This window comes from Entelurus aequoreus, linkage group LG06 (assembly GCF_033978785.1).
Source record: "Entelurus aequoreus isolate RoL-2023_Sb linkage group LG06, RoL_Eaeq_v1.1, whole genome shotgun sequence".
Taxonomy (NCBI): Eukaryota; Metazoa; Chordata; class Actinopteri; order Syngnathiformes; family Syngnathidae; genus Entelurus; species Entelurus aequoreus.
Genome location: NC_084736.1, coordinates 29,506,461 through 29,522,051, shown reverse-complemented (window position 1 = coordinate 29,522,051; position 15,591 = coordinate 29,506,461). Strand labels below are relative to the sequence as shown.

The window sequence follows — 15,591 nt, the reverse complement described above, 5'->3', positions numbered from 1 at the left end:
GTTAGTGGCTAGCTAGTTAAAATGGGATATTGTGATTTCACAAGACTGTCTTAGAAGTGATCATTTGAAAATGTTCAATTTGAAAAATGTGCACTTAGAGAAAATATAAAAATAAAGTGTTGTATATTGATATTTATCTGTTTCTATATATATTTATTGTGAGAAATCATTTAGATGATCAGTGTTCCCACAAAGATAAATATCATTAATTATTAATAATAACAGAGTTAAAGGTAAATTGAGCAAATTGGCTACTTCTGGCAATTTATTTAAGTGTGTATCTAACTGGTAGCCCTTCGCATTAATCAGTACCCAAGAAGTAGCCCTTGGTTTCAAAAAGGTTGGTGACCCCTGCCGTATAGCATGCAAACACCGGACTGTATATGCGCTGCAATGTAAATTAGTCTAAATAACCTAACATTATTAATCTGTTTTATAGGTGATGTGTGTCATCTAATGACAGAAAAGGGGGGAGGGCGGTTTGCTGTCACTATGAATCTGAGGTAGACCCTTTGCCCTGTCCCCAGTGCCGTCAATAAAAAGGAAGTCTAAGTCTAAGTCTATCTGCACCCATGATCTTAGTACCACATGTGCTCCAAACCATGTCAAGTCCCCATCCCTAGCACCAACAACAAGATTATTGTGTCTTTTGTGCATAACAAAACTTCATTCAGAACTAAAAAAAACATAATTTTTCTAAATTTAGTATTTTGGTTAACATTGGTGTTCCATCAATATTGGAGCCTTACAATGTTGCCATTGTTTGTTAAGTCTGCTGACCAGATAACAAAGCTGTGTTTTTTACATAGTACATCTTAGGGCGATATCAATTTATATCGCCATAGACACATCATCCTTATAAAAAGAAATGTGTTCAATAAAACGTTGGATTTTTTTTTTACCGTTGGAAGAAAGCGGAAGCTGCAAAGCAAGGCGCTCGCATCTCTGATAGCCGAGCAACGCAGGAAGTGATCACCAATCAGTGGGAGTGACACGCTAACAGTATCAACTATCAAGTTTGGTTGTCTGGCGGTTGATTCTTTGCATGGAGTGAGAAGAGAAAGTCAAAATTAAGAAATTGTGGATAAAAGAGGAAAATTCACCTGGACACTATGGCACTTTTTGTTTTGTTTTTAAAACAGACCGTAGTCAGACCAATGTGGTCTGTAAATGATGCAAGGCCCTCGTCCCCACCAAGACCGCCAATACCACACCACCTTAGCCATGCTCACCCTTTAGAGCACAGCTGTAACTTCCTAGCACTAGACCTGCAGAAAATAGTTCTTCTCAGGTTTCTCTATGTTTACATTGTCACACTTTGCACTATTTTCTTACACTTCATTAACCATCCAAAAACTTTAAAAATGGGACCCATTACCTCCCTGCTTGGCACTCAGCATCAAGGGTTGGAATTGGGGGTTAAATCACCAAAAATTATTCCCGGGCGCAGCCAACGCTGCTGCCCACTGCTCCCCTCACCTCCCAGGGGGGGATCAAGGGTGATGGGTCAAATGCAGAGAATAATTTCGCCACACCTAGTGTGTGTGTGTGACAATAATGGGTTAAAAAAAAAATTACAAAAAAAAAAAAATTACAAATATTTCTTACATATTCCTTTTCAGCACTTTGTGGGTTCAATGGGATTTTACTATTTTGTTTATATTGTTTGAGTGTTTTCCATGCTTGTATTGACATTTCCTTTCTGCCTTGATATCCAAGAGGATAATAATCAGAGGAAGGTTGGATTTAAAATATATATATTTTTATTTTATTTTGCTCCTAGTTCTTATTTTTCATTAAAAAATATCAATAATTATCCTTATGGACCGATATAAAACACTTATATCGTGATACAGTTTTCAGCCATATTGCCCAACCCTTGTGCATCCTTTTTTGAAACGATACATACCTTGAGGTGTCCCGCGTGCATGTTGGCCCTTTGGCACATGGACAGGAAATGAGGTAATGTTGTGCTTTCCAACAGGATATAGATAGAAACCTTCCTCTTGTAACCAGCATCAATCAGATCTTGAAAGATGTCAACGTCGGTGAAGAGGTCCATGACCACTGCAATGACCTGTACATGCAAACACACAAGAAACTAGGTTATCATTACCTGGGGAAACACAAAACACAGGCAGTGCACACTTAGCACAACACAGTGTTTACTATGTTAAAACAAACAACATTCAAGCGGTTCCACAGGTTTTGGTTCCTGTTCAAATAAGAAAGGTAAAAACAGTAATGAAGGAATTTTAATCCACACACTCACAGCTTGGTGCTTACGTTTGTATTCGCTGTCAGCTTTTGAAACGCCGAAAGGGTGTTCCAGACGGGCAACGCATGTCGCCAAGGTATGAAACATAGTGTGATTGTTTGTCACACGTCTCCACAATGCACACTCATGTGACACAGCGACAAGCTCCACGCTTCTTTCAGACCCCGATAAGACTCAGTGCACTTACTGGGTCACTTCAGTCCGTACTCTGACCCTAAAACCGACAGGATCGAGTCTTCTGCATCTTTTCAATTTGGAATGAAGGCAAGGAAAGACAGATTCTTAGACTACCTCCTTGTTTGTGTATGATTTGGAAATATATTATTTTTAACCCTTATAAGTGACGGTGATACATCAGATCTATAGAGGTCTGGTTAGCGCCTCCCTCGTGAGCTAAAATCAAAGGTTAGACAACTATTACTATCCTTATTAGTGGCCAATTTTAAACCTCCTACAACATGTGCTGTTTATTTTGCCTCGTGAGAGGAGGAGCACAATAGTTTAATGATTTTCCCAAAAAAGCTATGGAGTTCGCACTTTAAACTTGTACGTCGATCGTCAGAGGTGGGGAGTAACACACTAAATTAACTGTAACCTTTAATTGGGTAACTTTTGGGGTCATTTACATTTGTCAGAGTAGTCCTAAAACGTTTTACTTTTACTTGAGTATTTTTGTGAAGAAGAAACACCACATTTGTTTTGCTAACGTGGGCACCGTTCACATTTGAACCGATACGGTACCAATTCCCGGTACTCGAGTATTTCATATATATATATATATATATATATATATATATATATATATATATATATATATATATATATATATATATTTATTTATTTTATTTACATAAAAGAAATACTTGAATTTCAGTGTTTCGGTGGCTATCCATTAGATGGCAGTATTGTCCTGTTTAACTTCTCCGTTCATGATGAGTATATCATTTCGGCCACCGTGTTCAATGGAGAAGTATGTTCTACATATTTACAGGCAACATACACCTTCCCCTTCGAACTGTCCTGGATGAACTGAAATTCTTATTTCCATTCGTTTGAATTCGTTAGGCAAGCTGTTTATATTGTGGGAAAGCGGACGTGAGAACAGGCTGTCCCCACTCAGTCTCAGGTCCGCATTGAGCTGGAGGGGGCGTGGCCTCCAGCTCCGGCTGAATACCGGGAGTTTGTCGGGAGAAAATCTCTGCCGGGAGGTTGTCGGGAGAGGCGCTGAATACCGGGATTCTCCCGCTAAAAACGGGAGGGTTGGCAAGTATGTGTTAGCGTGCCAACGTTAGCATGCTAGCACGCTAACATTAAAGTGCTAACTTTGTTTTGCAAGTTTTACACTTTTTTCTCTAATTCTGCTGCAGCCATCAATCAATCAATCAAAGTTTATTTATATAACCCTAAATCATGAGTGTCTCAAAGGGCTGCACAAGCCATACACCTTACAGTCATATAACTTGGTATGTCAAACATGCTAACTGTTAGCATGTTTAGGTTAGCTTTCTAGCATGCTAACATTAAAGTGCTAGCTTTTTTAGCTAATTTTGTAACCGTATACCCTACAGTCATATAACTTGGTATGTAACACTTGTTAAGTGCTAGCATGCTAACAGTTAACATGTGTCACATTCCAAGTTATATGACTCTAAGGTGTATGGCTGCTGAATTAGACAAAAAAACGTAATTTTAGCTGGAAAAGTAAGAAGAAATACCAAAATGCAGTATTTGTTGGTGTATACATAGAGAGTAGCAAAAAAGCTAGCATAAAACGCTAGCATGCTAATATGAAAGACACTAGCAAAACGTTCTCATTATATCCCTGTTCCATTTGAGTCTCAACTGCAATGCAGTTGTACTTCCAAGGCATTAGATGGCAGTACTGTATAGGCGATCTATGATATGTTGTCTAACTACAGAGTAGCTTTTTCCATGAAGCTGAATGTGTTATGTTGCACCCTACGAAGTGTTTATACTGTAAGTATTGTACTTATTACACATCATCTGTTTGATTGTAACATTCATATTGGTTGTAGTTTTCATGAACAAATTTGGAGGTGATGAAATCACCATGTAAAAATAATAATGCTAGTAGTAGCCTGTCCATGGCAAATCTATTGTACAATAGATTAGCATCAGGCTAGCACATTTTGGAAGAGTGGAGCCTTACTAGCATACTGTCTTTGTTGGTGTTAAAAAATGCAACATTACTTAGAGGGAGATTGGCTGAGCCGGCCCCGAGTGCCGCTTGACTGAGCTTGTGTTTAACGAGTCTGCAAGCAGATGTGAAGTCACGTGCAAAAAAAGGTATTGAAATATGGCACTGTTCGATTTTACGTGAATCGATACCCGGTAGTACTGACAGAATTCGGTTAGTGCCTATAAAAGTGCCGAATTCGGTACCCGACCCCAATCATCAATATGTTTACTTGTAATCTATTGATTACTGCTGGCAAGACATACAGTATTCCTTTGGCCCATTAGAGACACTTCTGTCTCTTGACTCCGATTCACCAATCCAAAGCAAGCACTAGTGACCTTTCGCCAATCAAACAGAGCCTGGCAGTTACATGACCGCACTCAAACCACACACTGTAAAAAGTAACGTGAGTCATAACTCTTCAATGTTTACTTACAAAGTATAAAACAACTAAACATTTATATCATCATGTGTGTCAGGAGAAATGTTCACATTTCAGCGTACAAGAATTCCACGACCAGAGAAAACATGTTTCGCTAAGTTGTAGATGGTTTTTTTTTATGTTTTAGCTCGCATATGCCAACATTAGCCTGTTATAACGTCATAGGTGACTGTAAAATGTGGATCTTTTGTAGTGCATACTTTAGTAGTCTCTCACTCTTTACCTTACACACACAAACACACACACCCATTACGGTTGTAGTGCAATTACCAATAAAAAAATAAGTTAGTCACCAGTTACTTAGTACTTGAGTAGTTTTTTCATTGACTACTTACTCTTATTCAAGTAGTTATTCAGGTAGATTATTTGGCTATACCTACCTTTGCTGTTCACTCGGGCTGGACATATGATCGTGATCAAATATCGTAATTGATTTCAGGTCAATTACGGTGTTCAGCTGTGAGCATATTAACTGGATTAAACATGGCGCAAATATCAGTGACAATAGACAATCAGAGACGACTCCTTACCACTTTCGGTCGTACAGTAAGGCACTGCAGAAGTAAACTGAATGACCGAACTTGGCGCTAAATCCCGTGACACACACACTTTTTATTCGAGTGCCAACATTTCTCGCCGGTGTTCTGGCGAGACGTGCTCCCCATTGGAAATCATGCACCTTCTGCATGTGTATGAATCCAACAAATGCGGAAATGTAATTTTGCATTGGAGGACTCTTTCACTTGGGTACAATCGTTAGACTAAATAACACTATATTTGTGTCATTTAATATACATGTTTCATAAAACAATCGATCAAATGTATGATTAGGGTCCCCTGCAAAATGTGGCTGTTTTTTTATGGTCCTGAAAAAAAACAATCAAAAATGGATAAAGCTAAAGTCATCATGTAATTATAAAAATATGCAAATGGTAATACTAATGAACAAAACACATTCCTCAAATACCCACAGTATGTATCCATTTTCTTTTACTTTGGGGTCCAGATTAAAGGGCAGCAGTTCCTGTCTCTCTAGCCGTCTATTTCAGTTACACCGAGGCCAGACATAACCTCTCTAGCGTGTCCTCAATCTACCCGGAGGTGTGCTTGGGGTTGGGCATGCCTCGAACAGGGATCGGCAACCCAAAATGTTGAAAGAGCCAGATTGGACCAAAAATCCAAAAAAACTAAAAATGTCTCTGGAGCTGCAGAAAAATAAAAGCCTTATATAAGTATAATGAAGGCAACACATGATGTAAGTCTCTATATTAGCTATATTAGCCTACTATTAAACGTACTATGTGTTGCAGGCTGAAACAAATCTTCGTTGACAGAAATGTTAAATGTTTAATATTTATTCTACACATTTTTACAACATTGGAAAACATTAGTAAACGGAGGCTTCTCAGAGGGTGAGATAACTCCTGGAAATGACTGGCTTAGAATGGCCAAAGTTATAGATGTGTGTGTCCAAGTTAAAGGAAACGGCAGGCTGTCTTCTTCTAATGGATTTATTGCAATCTTTGCAAGCTGGGTAACGTTTGCTGTGATCTGGAACAACTTGGCACACAAACAACTATCAGAAATGTAGCAAGTATTACATACAGATAATATATAATGTATAATATGAATTGAATACACAGAGGACATAAGTAAAGGAAATTAAATGATCTCAAATATACCTACAAACGAGGCGCAATGATGCAATATGAACATATGGCTAGCCTAAATAGTATGTTAGCGTGATTAGCTTGCAGTCATGTTGTGACCAAATATGCCTGATTAGCACGCCAGACAAGTCGATAACATCAACAAAGCTCACCTTTGTGCATTCACGCACAGTATGAAACATTTGGTAGACGAAATGAGACAAAGAAAGAGTGGCATAAAGCACGTCTTTCCGTGGCAGCGTCGGAGAAAGTTGTAAATGTAAACAAACTACTGTGAGTGCGAGGACAGCCGAAATTAGTAGGACAAAACAGCGCTCTCCAAATACTCCCATCAGTGAAGCATGTTTAATACAAACAATAAGCTTTCTAGCCATTAGGGAGGTTTGTGTCATGTTTGTCGTCCTACAGAAACCATATTAAAACAACAAATGTATTTTTCCCCCATCTTTTTCCATTTTCATATATTTTTGAAAAAGCTCCAGGGAGCCACTAGGGCGGCGATAAAGAACCGCATGTGGCTCTAGAGCCGTGGGTTGCCGACCCCAGCTCCAACACGTCACCAGAGAGGCGGCCAGGATGCATCGGGACTAAATGCCTGGGCCACCTCAACTGGCTTCCCTCGATGTGCAGGAGCAGCATCTCTATAGTGCTCGCCCCGCCCAAAGTGTTATGTGAAAAGTTGATAAAAGTCACAACAGCGCTTCTTGGAGCCACACACACAAATCATTAGCATTTACACTACAGACTAAGGGCGTTAGATGTAATGATGAACCGTAGTAAAACCCATCCATTCATCCTGGAGCCTATCCCAGCTGCATTCAGACGGAAGGCGGTGTACACCCTGGACGAGTTGCCACCTCATCGCAGGGCCAACACAGATAGACAATATTAACACAGTAGGGCCAATTAAGTGTTGCCAATCAACCTATCCCAAGGTGCATTTCTTTGGAGGTGGGAGGAAGCCGGAGTACCTGGCGGGAACACACGCAGTCAGGGGAGAACATGCAAACTCCAAACAGAAAGACCCCTACACCGGGAATCGAACCCAGGACCTTCTCACGCCCGCTAACCACAGCCCCACCGGGCAGTCATCAATACTAGTATCTTCAAAATGCCTGTGTTTCCGAGACATGTGAGCGGTACTTGAGGATTTTAACTATAAAGTAGTTGTACAACCTTTCACTGGACAACTCACAACACGGCCTTCTGCAACATGTTCCTTCAAGTTAGCCTTAAATGCCAGTTCCAACACACTTAAACACACAGCGTGGTTCATTTCGATGCCGTTTACAGTAAAGCACATAGACATAACCCCCCAATCCCACAAAAATACGAGAAAACATGTTCTTAGCCAAAAGTTAGGTAAAGGTATGCTGTACATTTAAATGTACAATTTACAAAAATGTTTACTTAGACAGAATAATACCGAGTATTTTAGAGTATTTGCATGTTTGTGACAATGTTTCATTATTTTCAGTGAAGTCATGGGTTTTCTACTAGTTATAACCCTAGTCATTCAGGTTATTTACTGTTTCTTGGTTTGCAGCGTGTTGGATTTTACGCGGTTTTACTGTTGCTATTTAACAATTGCTTGCTGTAGTTTTTACGGTAATTTTTTTACAGTTGCCAAATGGGAATCTTTTTCTGAGTTTTTGCATGCATGTTATAGAGTTTTAAATGACATTTTCAATGGTAAGAACGTGAGTAAATGGTTTAATAAAAATGGTGTGGTACATTACATGGGACAGGTGAGTGTCAAAAAGAGCTAAAAGAGGTTGGTAGATGAGAGTAAATCTTAAGGTAAAATATAGTGTAATAATGCACCAAGTTGCAGGAAATGTATTCCTGAATTTCCAAATTTTCTTTCGGGATTTGCGTGGCACTTACTGCTGACAGAAATAATCATTTTTTTCCTCAATTTTCCTCTTCTTTTCTCAAAGGGTGCTCACGTCCTTGAAATCCAAACATTTCTGTGTTTATCACAGGCAAATGATACTTATATCACTGGAATCGTCTTTACAATACTTGTCTGATTATACCGGTTTCAATGAAATCAATTGTTTTAAATTTTACACACCTACCTGACTCATTGTGACATAGACCACGTTTTTACACTGCAGGCCAAAGTGGCACACATCTGACTTTTTACGAAATCAAATTTTTTCCAGCTGAATGTCTACTCTGCAAGTAAAATAAGGTCTTTATCAGACTCCAGTGGAGACACACATAGGGCACAGATGAAACAAAAATTTAGTTGTTTGGCCACAATACCCAGCAATATGTTTGGAGGAGAAAAGGTAAGGCTTTTAATACCAGGAACACAATCCCTACCGTCAAGCATGGTGGTGGTAGTATTATGTTCTGGGCCTGTTTTGCTGCCAATGGAACTGGTGCTTTACAGAGAGTAAATGGGACAATGAAAAATGAGGATTACCTCTAAATTATTCAGGACAACCTAAAATCATCAACCCGAAGGTTGGGTCTTGGGCGCAGTTGGGTGTTCCAACAGGACAATGACCCCAAACACACGTCAAAAGTGGTAAAGGAATGGCTAAATCAGGCTAGAATTAAGGTTTTAGAATGGCCTTCCCAAAGTCCTGATTTAAACGTGTGGACAATGCTAAAGAAACAAGTCCATGTCAGAAAACCAACACTTTTAGCTGAACTGCACCAATTTTGTCAAGAGGAGTGGTCAAAAATTCAACCAGAAGCTTGCCAGAAGCTTGTGGATGGCTACCAAAGCGTCTTATTGCAGTGAAACTTGCCAAGGGACATGTAACCAAATATTAACATTGCTGTATGTATACTTTTGACCCAGCAGATTTGCTCACATTTTCAGTAGACCCATAATAAATTCATAAAAGAACCAAACTTCATGAATTTTTTTTGTGACCAACAAGTATGTGCTCCAATCACTCTATCACAAAAAAATAAGAGTTGTAGAAATTGATGGAAACTCAAGACAGCCATGACATTATGTTCTTTACAAGTGTATGTAAACTTTTGACCACGACTGTACATAGTGTAATATGTTTGGGAGGGTTGTAATATTTTTATGGCCGTCAAGGACATCAGCGTGAATTTAGGTTAGCTTTATTTTTCAGCTCACTTACGTAAACAACTTACGCAATGTACGTAGTAACATATAAGCAAATACTGGGCAGCATCAATTCTGCTACTTCTTCTCAATCAAAATATATCTTTATATGTTAGCTTATTATTTGCGCACCATTGACGAGTGATGCACCGAAAATTTGGCCGCAGAAAAATATTTTGCCTACCGAAACCGGATGTCGTGATGACGTACCCACTTTTGCTGGAGGGCTGCCTCTTTCCTCGTGCACATGAATGACGTAGCTCGCCCCAAAAAATGACGTAAAAGTTGCATTCGGGATGCATTTCATTAGACTGAAGTCACATTTGAAAAGATCAGATTCGGACTATACCTCCTGACGTGGCCTGAATCTGATGCCAAAAGATCCGATTTGAAGCACTTTGGAGCGTTTAGACCAGGGGAGTCAAAGTAATTTTAGCTCAGGGGCCGTAGGGAGGAAACTCTATTCCCGAGTGGGCTGGAATGGTAAAATCATGGCATGATAACTTAAAAATAAAGACAACTATGGTGGTTTTCTTTGTTTTACTTTGGCCAAAAATAGAACAAGCACATTCTGAAAATGTACAAATCACAAATAATCCTCTGGACAAAACACTTCAAATTTGTTGAACATTCTGAGGAAATTGGTGTAGCTTAAAAAACACAATGAGCTTAGACTTGGTCTCAGTGTATCTACAAATCCAGGATTACACTTTAAGTCACAGTCTTTCTGGGATTGAATAAAAAACACAACATGTAAACTTTTTTAGGTATGAAATACCTCCTTTGTCATGTCCACCTATCAATCCAGTGCTAACTCAACAAACCGTAAGAAACGGATGTCAAAACTATTCAAAAGGGTTAAGTTCCCTTTTCTGGTGTTTGACAGAGACATTTTGGGGCAACGAGGGTGCCAAATAACCATGTGTTCGAAGCAGAAGACATAAAACGGCAGGTTTTAAGTTTCATGTGGGTCGAGGAGGCGGAGCCACAGTCACCCTATACTGCAGGCCTGGGCAATTTAAGGCCCGGGGGCCACATGCGGCCCGTTAAGCTTTTCAATCTGGCTCGCCGGACATTCCCAAATAATTTTTTTAGATCTTTAAGATGGAAAGTGTAGCTGCCATTATGATGTGCAGTGATGTTTTCTAAGTCTTCAACTATACAAAGTATTTCAATGGTTGGAATCTGCGCTTTTGGATGATATACCAGTTACTATGTTAATATAATTAGTTACTATGGTAATCTAATTAATTACTATGGTCATCTAATTAGTTACTATGGTAATCTACGTCACAGCAGCTCAGACGAGGCACCAAGCGTTTCCACAGACGCGGAAGGAGACTTTCACAACAAAGTTCTAAAGCTTAGTGATGTATCAGATATATCAGATTGTAGGTGGGTTTATTTTGTACCCTTCGCGTTCATATTTCACTGTTTGTTGCATTTTGTTGCGTTTCTCTTGATTGTAAAATGTGTCGATCGAAAGGGGGTGTGACGTTCATATTTTGTCAATATTCAGTGGTGTATCCTTCATAGAAACATGTAAAATTCCATTACGTTTTTTAAGGCGGTCTCTTAACGTTTTTAGCATTCAATCAGACATTATTGTGAGGTTTTGTATTAGTGTTCCTAAAAATAGATATACCGGCCCCAGACACATTTTTTTTCTCTAAATGTGGCCCCCGAGTCAAAATAATTGCCCAGGCAGGCCTGTTTTACTGTGTACCTCTTGCTTGGCCCCGGTATAAACCGTTTGCTTGCCTAACATAATTGCTAGTGTGACATCCAGTGGACACTTTTAGAACAGCAGTTTCTTTCATTAAAAAAAAAGCAGCTTATTTTATTACTTGGCAAACTCACCACGCCAAAAGGCCAGCGGGCCGTACGTTTGACAGCCCTGGTTTAGGCCCTGTTTACACTAAGCCGGGTAAGGTTATCCTGGGTAAATCCCACCTAACCTTATCCGTGTCCACACACAACAATGTACCGTTTAAGACCTCTCCGTCCTGCGTCCGCCGGCGCAACGCGACCTAATACGCATGCGCGGAAAATGCGCACGTCACCTTTGTGTGCAAGTTCTTAAATGTAACTTATCTGAACAATATGCAGTGGTGTGGTATTTCAATTAACTGGAACCCAGTGTGCTGTGGCGCCCTATTGTAGTGAATCACACCTGAGCCATCATAATTTAATCAAATCTTTATTAGACACCTAAACAATGTGATAAAACTAGGGATCTAGATATCTGGTCAGGACACTCCTCACTTTTTTGCTTTCACCTTCATTGTCCATTTGTTTTGGTGACTTTATATACTCTGGACCTAGACGTTGAGTCTGGTACATACATGGCGGACAATAACTCATAAAGTCTGCTTTGCCAGTCCAAATGCATTCCCTGTTTTTCGTAGTTTTCCCTCGACGGCCAGGTAATACAAAGCGCACGCTACCTTTTTTATCACATCCATGGGAGCCCGCATTCTCGTTGACTCTCCTTCAACAAATGGACAACATTTTTCGGTAAGTAGAATCACAGCTGTCCTGGACATTGTAAAGTTATCTTGCCGTCTGAGAAGTGTTGTATCCCAAATAGCTGCAATCGCTTTCTCTTTAGGTATTCATGTGTGATTTCCACAAGCATCTGTACATGTAGAAGAAGGAGAAACACGGGCATGTCTAGATGACTCGCCAAAAATCACCAAAAATGATTCCCGGGCGTGGCACCGCTGCTGCTCACTGCTCCCCTCACCTCCCCTCACCTCCCAGGGAGTGAACAAGGGGATGGGTCAAATGCAGAGGACAAATTTCACCACACCTAGTGTGTGTGTGTGTGACAATCATTGGTACTTTAACTTTAACTTTAATCCATATTTCCAGTGGTTAGCTCCGAGTTACGAAACCGCTTTATTATGAAGCTGGCTGTGGCGCGTTCTTTCTGGCGTCACTTCCTCTCCGAACTCAGTTTGTAAACGATCAATGAGTCCATACAAAGCTAAGAGCCGGAGATTCAAGAAATACATGGCACACTTACTCGTGTAAAAATTTGTCCGAGGAGGGGAACCTTAAACGCTGGTTTAGTGGCTGAAACGGGGCTTAGGCTAAATAATTATTTGTTTAAGGCAGCGTTTCTCAAAGTGTGGGGCGCGCCCCACTGGTGGGGAATAGAGACATGACAGGTGGGGCACGAGGAACAGGAGGAAATGTCACTTTAATTTTTTATTTTTATTATTATATTCTTAGATTTTATTTTTTTACTGTGCTTTCATTTTCTATACGCACTGTAAATCACTTTGTGATTCTGTCTGTGAAATCCGCTATACAAATAAATGTAAATTACTTATTTTTCCTGTAGTCTTTAAATTTCTAGGTAGGAGCGAAAGTTTGACAGACATAGCAACAGTAACTAATGGGGGCGGGGCTAAGCGGAACAAACTTTTGCGCGGATGGGTAGCAGGCTAATCAATATCCACTCATCGGGCAGAGAGCTGTGTCCATTCTTCTCCCCTTTGCCACATCTTATCTGTGTGAGATAGGCTTTTCAGCTGTTGCTTCACTCAAAGCGAAGTACAGGTCTCAGCTGAACATTGAGCATGACTTAAGAGTGGCAGTGTCAAGCCTGCAACCCCGATTTGAAAAGCTGTGCAGTGCAAAACAGGCTCATTGCAGCTACTAATGCTGGAGTACTGTAAAACTCATGTTCATTTGCCCTGTCTTGCCAAGCTCCTCCTTTTTTTTTTGGCAAATATTGCAAAGTGGCACTTTTATTTTATTTATTATTAAACTTGATGCAAGTTATTTGATTTATTATTGAACTTGATGCAAGTTATAACACTTTTATTTGATTTATTATTGAACTTGATGCAAGTTACAACACTTTTATTTGATGTATTATTGAACTTGATGCAAGTTATAACACTTTTATTTGATTTATTATTGAACTTGATGCAAGTTATAACACTTTTTTTTATTTATTATTGAACTTGATGCTAGTTATAACACTTTTGTTTTATTTATTATTGAACTTGATGCAAGTTATTTTATTTATTATTGAACTTGATGCAAGTTATACCACAGCTGCACAGTTATTTATTTATTATTGAACTTGATGTTATTTTATGTTATTGAGTTTGAATGTATACAACTTGATGTCACTTGATGTTCAATAAATTTGAAAATGTTAAGCTTGGCATTAGCGTTCTATTGGGGCGATGGGGGCAGGTGGGGCTTGAAAACTCCCCCTTGTCCAAAGTGGGGGATGACAAAAAAAGTTTGAGAACCACTGGTTTAAGGGGTTATAACGACTTAGTGTAGACATGGCCTTATACTGACAAAAATATCCGATCTGTGTCACTTTACGGCAAAAAAAAAACAGATTAGGTGTACAGTGTAAACAGGGCGTAAACGAGTTATTTTGGTTTAAAAAAATAACTTTGACCATAATATGGTTCCTTGTGTTAGCATAACATTTGCTGTTTTAAAGTAATGTCAACCATAGGCATCCCAAAATAAATGTATGAAACTGTTACCTTCTGCGCCTGCGCGATCATTCTCCTGACAATCTCCTTGATGTGCGTGTCACCCTCCATCGGCGGCTGCGTGTGCACGTAGGTGCGCGTCACCCCGCGGTAGCCCTCTGAATGCGGCCAGCCCAAGTCCATCTGCGGGATGGACATGTCCGACAAGTCCGGCCAATAGTGCAGCGACAGCGGGGGCTCGTCCTCCTCGGCGCCCTCCGGGTAGAGGTCCACGCCCGGGTTATAGGGCTCCTGCGCCGCGGTGAGAGCGTCCAGCTCCAGGTCCGAGAGGAAGCTCCGCATTTGGCGGTCCTGCAGGAACTTGGCCAAGGACTGCCGGCCCTCCTGGAGCAAAGTCTCCAATGCGAGTCTCTGGTCCTCGCCGTAGAGGAAGTCCGGCTTGGACTCGTTGGTCCGCAAGTTGACGTGGTTGTCGTCCAGACACTGAATCTGGGACAGCGCCATAATGCCACTCACGGAATAGACGAGCTCGAACAAATAAAGTCAACTTCCAGCAGGACGAGACTAGTGAACTCCGGTAAACTCCAGCATGCGCGAATAATCATCACTTATTGGAAAAGTCAAAGAAATAACTCCGCGTATTAGCGTCACACAAAAGCAGAGCCATGTTACATTAACAGCCGCCATTGCGTGTAGTCATCAAGTGATGCCGACTCTGCCGCCCGGCGCTCGGGTGACTCCCCTTCCGCGGCACCGCCCGACAGGTGTGACCCTGGCAAGTAAAACAGACACACCTATCACATGTTGCGTTGAGGGTTTCCGGGTGTGCTCTCGATGGCGGAAACCATACATCAGTATTAAACTGGAAGAAGTCGCAAACAAAGGCGCACATTCTCGTAAAAACAACTTAATTAAATCATTAGTTGTAGCACTGAAACCATTAGATGAAGCCGGCAACACGTTTTTCCTGTTTTGTCATGCTTGCTCTCCTTATGCCAGCATAGAGATTTCATTTGGGATTAAAATGAAGCACACTGTTCAGTGAAGCAGCAAACATTGTTTGGAAACACTTTAGTTTGTTATCTCTTTTAGTCAAATCACAGCAAGGAGGTTATATATATATATATATATTGTTCAACTTCTGTTATAATGGACTTTTTAAAGGGAACTCATTTACATAGAAAAATAATACGTTTGTTGAACTAGTGCAGAACTTGAGAAAAACAAATGTTTTTTTTTTTTTTTAAATAATAAAAATAAAGCAAAAATAAGCTTGTGGGAACATTCATATACTTGTTTTTTCATCTTTGTAGAATGTATTTTCATTGCAATTTGCTCGTTAGTAAAACACTAGGGCTGGCTAACATCTAAAATACGTAGTCGTGATTAATCACATTCTTTATAAAGTTAACTACTCACAATTAATCAAGAT

At 40.1% G+C, this 15,591-nt stretch overlaps 1 protein-coding gene across 2 annotated transcripts in view; it reads right to left on the bottom strand.

Annotated features, from left to right (window-relative positions):
* LOC133652102 (protein FAM83G-like) overlaps positions 1-14,893 on the bottom strand; it is a 46,947-nt gene extending 32,054 nt beyond the window's left edge. For both annotated transcript variants that reach the window (XM_062050483.1, XM_062050484.1), the window contains exons 1-2: positions 14,211-14,893; positions 1,910-2,077 (exon numbers count right to left, since the gene is read on the bottom strand). In XM_062050483.1, coding sequence (XP_061906467.1) covers positions 1,910-2,077; positions 14,211-14,663 — 621 coding nt within the window. In that variant the 5' untranslated portion in view covers positions 14,664-14,893. The remainder of the gene's footprint in view (positions 1-1,909; positions 2,078-14,210) is intronic.
* Positions 14,894-15,591: the final 698 nt, after the last annotated feature.